At 32.2% G+C, this 8,005-nt stretch overlaps 2 protein-coding genes across 3 annotated transcripts in view; one reads left to right on the top strand and one right to left on the bottom strand.

Annotated features, from left to right (window-relative positions):
- The window catches only part of LOC117173142 (protein adenylyltransferase Fic), a 60,805-nt gene that overhangs the window by 36,490 nt on the left and 16,310 nt on the right, over positions 1–8,005 (bottom strand). The window lies entirely within an intron of this gene.
- Positions 1–8,005, top strand: part of LOC117173140 — a 40,900-nt gene that overhangs the window by 7,488 nt on the left and 25,407 nt on the right. For both annotated transcript variants that reach the window (XM_033361540.1, XM_033361539.1), the window contains exon 2: positions 4,978–6,637. In XM_033361540.1, coding sequence (XP_033217431.1) covers positions 5,003–6,637 — 1,635 coding nt within the window. In that variant the 5' untranslated portion in view covers positions 4,978–5,002. The remainder of the gene's footprint in view (positions 1–4,977; positions 6,638–8,005) is intronic.

Raw genomic sequence — 8,005 nt, forward strand, 5'->3', positions numbered from 1 at the left:
TTATTTCAGACGCTTGCATTTCGAAATTATTTTTCATTGTTTCAAAAATATTTAAAACCTTATATTAAATAAATAGATTTGATAATGGATTTTTGGAAAGAAATAGTTAATGTAATTAAATTAAAAAAAAACGAAAAAACTGAACCGATTGGCTCCATTTTACAGTACACCAAACTCTCGCTTTTAGTCAAGTGTCGAACTGAAAGCGAGAGTTGGATATACTATTTCTTATACACTTATTAAACATTTTAATTTAATAATGCACTGATACCATAAAACCCTAATTTTACAGAGAACACGACCAGATGGTAATTTTTAAAATTATCCACGCCAAAGAGCCACTAATCTGCAACCGTTGTGGAATTACCTCTCGAACTGTGGACTCAAAAAATTCAAAATGCGCCGAATGCGAATCGGATCTTCTCTCCAGCGACGCTGCATTATTTCCCCCAAAGAACGACAACCGATCTCGAAGTTTCTTCTACATAAATGCTTGCCAAGTCTGCCATTTTCGCCACAATCCCCGGTCAAATAAGATCTTAATTCCTTGCAAACTCTGCAAGATGATTTACTATTGCGACAAGGATCATCAAAAGGAGCATTGGCCTGAACACAAGGATATGTGTCGAGTGATTATCAACATGATGGAGGAATCCGGCTCTTCAAACATTTTCGAAAAAGCAGATAAGTCAAGCGATCACAACTGGCTCCAGGCAAAAATAAATCTGCTTTTACAAGCGCAAACGAACCTCGATAGAAATCTGCGAGACTACGAAAGAGAAATGTTCCTTTTCCCAAGAGCCTGCTTGGTTTGTCACGAGAGCAAAAATCTCGAGGGTACCTGTAATTGTGGACTGAGTGTCTGTCGAGCCCACAAGGATTCTTTAGAGCACAAGGAAAATTGTAGAATTCAGAATTTTGTCTTTTTGACGGATCTTCAGTTCCTGCCAGTGAAAAAATCACCATCGCCGGTCACTCGTGCCGAATTGCTTCTGTCTGCCGGAAGAAAAGACATATTTCGAGACATGTCATTTTTAATGAAGACGCCACTTAGCATGCAAGCTCTCATGGATCATTTGTTTCGATTCGATTGTCAGGAAACTTGGGATCAAAAAAATCCGAATAAACTCTCCAATCTCAGACAGATGCTTTACGCGGAAATTTTCACAAGGCCGCTCACCTTGTTTTACACTTTGAAATATATGGGATCTCTCTGGGATTCATTGGTCGTTCACGTGATTGGAGCGATTGACGATGAAAAATCGGAAGCTGGCTACTGGGAGATTCTGCTGCATTTCGTGCCTTCTTTGAAGAGTCTCAAAATCGTTTTTGTCGGTCCTGAAGTTTCTGAACTGCAGACGGTGAAAATTAATCTTTGCGATAATTGTTTGAAGTGTGAAAAGAGTTTCGAAGTCGCAGGTTTTGGTTTGAGGTACGATGAGTATTTCGAGAGCGAATCTTTTGTAAGACCGGACGTCATTGTCGGGTTTAATCTCCATATTCATGAGAGCGATTATGGGATTGCGAAGAATACTTGGCACGAGACGATTATGACTTTAAAAAAGGTGAATGCACCCTTTGTGATCACGGCGAAAACTTTTGTGAAAGGTATCACAGATTGCAAGAAGATACAGGCAGTGTTGGATGATTCCACTGATTATGAAAGCTTCCAAACTAATTACTTCAGGGGAACTGCTTGGATCAGGGATTTTGAAACGGAGAGGGTGGAAAATACAAATCAGTTTGTTGCTGTGTTTCATCAATTCGGAGAACCCGATCCTGTTAACGTACGGAATCCCTTGTATAACTTTAAACAACTTTTCGAGGGTTTAAATATGCAGCTAATACCGAAAACCACTGAAGAAAATTCGAACGAGTATTTAGAATCTTTGAACTTTATTCTCGCTAGTTCGGAAGAACAAGAGAAGAGCATAGATCGGGATTCCTATTCTGAAATTGTACGATGTTTGGAGGATTTAGGTATGAAGCCGATACCAAAGCCAACGGGAGAGAATTTAGAATTAAAAATAAGCCCGGAGAATTCAGAATCGGCGAAACCAATTGTTGAGAATTTGAAAGCGAAAGAGGAAAATCAGAGCTTCGAAACTGAAAGCTAAACCCATTAGTCGGGAATATGTTAAGTGCGATTGCAGAAGAATGTTGTCTAATTCCTAGATTTAGATTTTAAGCATTTCTTACCAGTATTGTTATAATGCCCCTTTCAATATTTTGTTTTGTTTATATTGCGAATAGAAATTTTGTTTGTATTTTTCAAGTTATGGAAAAAACTTCTCAAGAGGATAATTAAAACAAATTAATAAAAATTTACGACTGTGTTGTAGTCTATCCTTTACTTCCTTTTGCATTTATTTTCGTCTTATTGGGAATGGTGATCTACCATTACGTCACATCGTGTCGAAAAATCGAACTTGAAAGAGATACAATTTTAAACATTTATTATAATTTAAGCACAAAAGTGTTTTTACGATTATTTTGTGAAGTATAAAACCATTATTGAATACTAAAAACAAATATTCATCAGAAACAAATAGTTTTAGATAGAATTTCCATCTTATACAGTGAAAAAACACATTTTTGTGAAATAGGTAAAAAAAAAGATTTAATTATTTAATGTGAGTTTCAATGCATTGTAAGCCTAAATAAACTTTAATTAATGTATGTAGCCACAAATTTTATCCATATTATGCCAAGAATACGAACAATATACGACTGGAATTTAAATACGAATTCTAACCTAACTTTTAGATTAAAATTTTAAATAGTAAATATTTCATGTATAAATTGATAGAAATTTATTTTGAGTTCATTTTTGCTTATAAATAGGTCCATTTAAGTTTATAATCGATTGAAAATCACAATATAGAGAACGGTAATTGTTTTTTTTTTTTAGAAAAATACTTCTGTCAAAAAGTGAAATTTTTCACTGTATAATGTGTAAATTCCATGTAAAACACTTTTTTCTCGATAAACACTTATTTTAATTATCCAATAAATACTTTAATCTAAAAAAAAGTGTTAAGACACTTTTATGCACAATTTAAAATCGTGCCTATTCTTTCTAGTTCGAATGTTTGTCACCAGGTGGCGTATCGCAGTTTAACCATTCCCAATGTAAGAATCAGAAAAAAAAATTGAAGAAATTGGTGTATGTATTAATTTTTTACGTGATCGCTTTAAAAAATCCCAGTTTTTAAACTTTAAACGATTATAAATTTAGAAAATTTTTGAAAATTTTTAGTTTTATGCAACTAACACTTAATTAATTAAAATAAATTGTTTTTTAGTTTTTAATGTCTGTGCTGAATTATTAAACTTGAATAATTGCAAAGCTGAAATTGTGAACGCTTAATGTTAATGTTGTTAATTAAAAATGTCTGAATACTTGGTAATAAAAAAGGTTTTTTTTACCATTATAATTTCAAATTTGGACATTTTTAAGATTTTTTTTTTAAATTTTAAAGGATTTTACCAATTTTTCAACTTTGAACGGTTCCGATTATAAATATATCAATTATTCATGTTTAATATTCGAAATTCTTTATGTTGAGGCTTTGGTTGGAAAATTAAAAATGATGAAAAATTTTATAAATGATTTATAATGTTATTCAACTTTTTAACAAGACTCCTTTGAAATTAAGTTTTATTTTGTTTGCTTAAATAATTAATATTTTAAATTGTTTTAAATTAAGGAGTTTTTTATTTTAAACATTCAACTTCAAAATTCTTGTATGTTTTAGTGCCTTCATGTAGAATTTTTAAATTTTTTTGTCACTATTAACTTCATCGTTCTTTAATTTTGAAGTTTTTGAAATTAATAAATTTTTTTCCGGTTTGAAAATGGCTCGAATTGCAACGCATACAACTTTTTATTCATTTTAAAGTGCTTCGTAGTAAAAAAAGTTTTTCTTAAACGCTTCTTTCATATTTTTGACATTATATTTGAATTGTTTTGGGATTTTATAAATCCCATAATTCGAAACGCTTTCGAATACACATTTCTTATACAGGGTGTCTTACGAGAACTGTAGTTAATTTTGTGATTGTGGGGGGGGGGGGGTGCACAAAAAATAAACAAAAAAGTCCCCAACATTTGTTAGGTCTCATTCTTATTCTGGGTACAAGTTGTATGTACGTGTGAGCATTTTTGGCGTGCGCATAAATCCTTTAAATTTTCTTAAATTCTTTAAATATTTAAATTTTTTAAATCCCTTGAAATCTCTTCAAATTAATTGAAATTTATTACAAATTCCTTACTTTTTGCGGCTTCAATTATAAAACTTGAATGTTATAGGGATTGAAATTTTTATATTTACAACGTGATCGCTTGAAAATTTCATTTTCACATCATAAAACGATTATAAATTGAAAACTGTTAAGACTTTTACATCTAAACTATTGGTTTTATTTGGAAAAACTTTAAACTTTGATTTCTACTAGTTTGAAGGCATTGGAATTACAATTTAAAAATAATTAACATTTAATTTTAAAATTATTATTTTATTAAATGGACAAATGTTTGTTAGTTCTTTAATTCGGAAGTTTTTGAAATTATTTAAATTTTAATTTACAAATGAAAATTTTTTGAGCTGATATAATTTCTTAATTCTATGCTTTGTTTAATCATTAAATTTTCAATGTGTGTTTGTATACACTATACAATTTTACAATTTCTATAGATTCAATTTTTGATCTTCAAAATGAAGATATTCAACTTTAAGGAGTTTCAGAAACGATTCTTTTCAGTATTAATATGAGCATTTAATCAAAAAATGTAAACCTGTTGCTTGGAAATCCGTTAATTTGAAACATTTAAAATTGTTTATTTTTCTATATATCGAAACTTTTTTATTACAAAATTATTTAAACTTGAAAGGTTATTATTGACAATTGATCAGCCTAACATGCTTCCAATTTTGAATTTCTCGATTTTCAATGATTTAATTATTATGATTACAGATTGTTTCATATCCAGAAAACAAAAATGTCGTCAAAGAACACTCCACCAGCGAATTTGCCTTTCGAGCTCCAGTCATTTTACTCAAACGAATGCTACATCTGTCGCAAAACGATTGAAAAAGTTTCCCTCCAAAGATGCAGCCGTTGTCAGATGATTTCTTACTGTGGCGAGGCACACCAGAGGAAGCATTTTCAGGTTCACAAAGATCTCTGCAAGGCAATTGGAGATATGGCGAGAGAGAGAAAGAGTTCGAACATTTTCAAAAGTCTCTGTAACACGGATCCAAAAACTTGGAAAGCAGAAAAAGAAACGCTCTTATCGGAAGCTCAGTCAAGAGTATCGAGACCTCTTCTTCCTTACGAGCGCCTGATGTTTATTTTTCCACGGTGCTGTCTCATTTGTCACGATTCGACACAGGATTCACTAATCGATTGTAAAGAATGTCCAGCTATGAGCTTTTGCAGAAAACACCAAAACGATCCAAATCACAGAAGGTCCCAAGAATGTTTCTGGATAGAGCATTGCCAAATGTTGGATGCTGATCTGAAAGGGTATACAAGGGCAACCTTCATCGACAAAATCCAAAGCCTGATATCCTGCATTCCCATGAACGAAGTTTCGAAAAAGAAAAGAGCTCTGAATCTTCCAGGATCGAATGAAGAATTTTTAGAGCAGTATATGAAATCCGAGATTGAAATTCCTCAAATCACCAAGTTCCACGCGTCTGAATTCTTCGCTCAACCCTTGACCGTCTTCAATGCTCTCCAGAGGTTGAATCTTCCGAATTACCAGGCTCAGAATCAGGAAAAATCCGAAATGGTCATTCATGCGATTGGTTGTGATCTGGAATTTGATCGGCCCATATTTTGGGAGATATTGTTGCATCTGCTGCCAAACTTGAAGACTTTGAAAGTCATGATTACTGATCAGGATTCAGCAGGAGGGATCCAACCCAACATCTGCAGTCTTTGTCACTCCAGGAAAAAAGAATTGCTTGTTGAGACTCTAGATATTTCGTATGAAGAATACTTGGATGATAAAGCTTCTTCTGATTCCGACGATTGGAAAATCAAAAAGAAGCCGGATCTGGTTCTTTTTTACGACTTCACTCCTTTGAAAGTGGATGATGAGAAGTGGACGGATATTTTTGAAACTTGGGGAAAAGTGGAATCTCATTTGGTGATAACAGCACAAGGTCCGGAAAAAATTACGGAAATTTGGGCAAAGTTGAAGTCTTATTTTGGGGGATCTGTGAATATTATTTTAAAGGAATGGAATAATTTCTCGAGCATAAGGCCTCGTAGAGATGAGGAAAAATTCGGGACAATTTATACGAAATGCCAGTGTTGGATTATTTGTAAAATTTTTAGAAAAGCGATTGAAGAGATGAAAAAGAAGAAATGCACAAAGTGTGGAGAGATGAACTTGTTTCTGGATGATCAAATGACTTGTAACAAGTGCACCGAAAAGACAAAAGCTTATTTTGATGCTCAAGTACTGGTTAGGATGAATGCGAGTAATCTTTATTATCAGAATTCCTGTCATATTTGTAGAAGTAGGCCCGAGAGTTTACTTGCTTGCAAGAGGTGTGGGATGATTTCTTACTGCGGGGAACAACATCGCAAGGAACATTGGACTCAACATCGCGACTTTTGCAAGGTAGTGATTTCAATCATTTAAATTTATTAATATAGTAATAATTTAATCTCGATTCTCATTTGTTTCATTCTAGAAAGATTTAAAATTTACATAATTGTTTCTCACCCAATTTTTCATAATTTTTCAACTGTTTAATTTTAAATTGTTCGAAATTGAAAAAAATTGAAAACGGAATTTACAACAGTTAAAAATTACATTTGCAAATGATTAAAAACGCCAATTTAACTTAGAATTGTTGAAAGGTTATGAATCTTCTTTGAAATCTAATGATTTTCTTAATAAAAATGTAAATTTCCAATAAAAAATACTAATATAGTCCGAAACTGTTCAAGCTTGTAAATTTTATTATTTTGAACAAAAAACATTTTATTTTATTCTAATGTTTATCCTATTTCAGATTAAACACACCAAAATAACCTAAAGTTAGTAAAAACTGCAACTAATCTTTGAAATTCAATTTTAATTTTTTTTTAATTATTATATTTTAATTTTAATTTTTTTCAATACTAATAATTACCGAGAAAAAAAACGCTAACATAACGTAAGAATCAATTGTTCCAAATTGTAAATCTTCTTTGAAATTTAACGTTTTTTGTTTCAAATAACGGATTTAATGTGAAAAACGTTAACATAACCTTAAATTGTTTCAAAATTGTACATCTGGTGAAAAATGCCAACATAAATTAAAACTGTTGAAAATTTGTGAATCTTCTTTGAAATCTAATAATTTTTTTATAAAAGTTTCTATTTTTAATTTAATGATTTTTCATTGAACTAACCAAGTTCATGCATCAAACGTTAAGGGCATGTAATACTTAGAAAATTGTCAATTTTACCAGTTTTAGGTTCCCCTGGCTTTTTTTTCTAGAATAATAAATATTTTGTCTTAAGAATTTGGGAAATGATCGCGAACATGCCAACGGACGTCCCCACACACTTTTTTGTGGGTTAATTCAAAAAAGTTATAATTTCGCAAAATGTGATTAATTTGCATAGCGCTTAGGAAATAGTATCGATTTTTTCAGTGTCAGATTCCCCCGGCTTTTTTCCTAGGATAAGAAATATTTTGCCTTCAAAATCTGGGAAATGATAGCGAACAAGCTAACGGACGTCCCCACACACTTTGTGTTTTTTTTTTATCAAAAAACTTTTGATATTGCTAACAACGTGCGTGTATATTTCGAGGTTATGTGTGTTACAATTCACCCGAGCGTTACTTCCAAACAGTGATCCCAGATCTGAAACGAGATGCGGTCCAATACTATTACAGGGCTATGTCCGTGTGAATATAGTAGGAGACGCTGTAAATGACTGAGTTGCGCGCGCAACCCATTTCTCCTCTTCTGAATTTGAAAACTCGAAGATGCA

Source organism: Belonocnema kinseyi, chromosome 5, assembly GCF_010883055.1.
Source record: "Belonocnema kinseyi isolate 2016_QV_RU_SX_M_011 chromosome 5, B_treatae_v1, whole genome shotgun sequence".
In the NCBI taxonomy this organism is placed as follows: Eukaryota; Metazoa; Arthropoda; class Insecta; order Hymenoptera; family Cynipidae; genus Belonocnema; species Belonocnema kinseyi.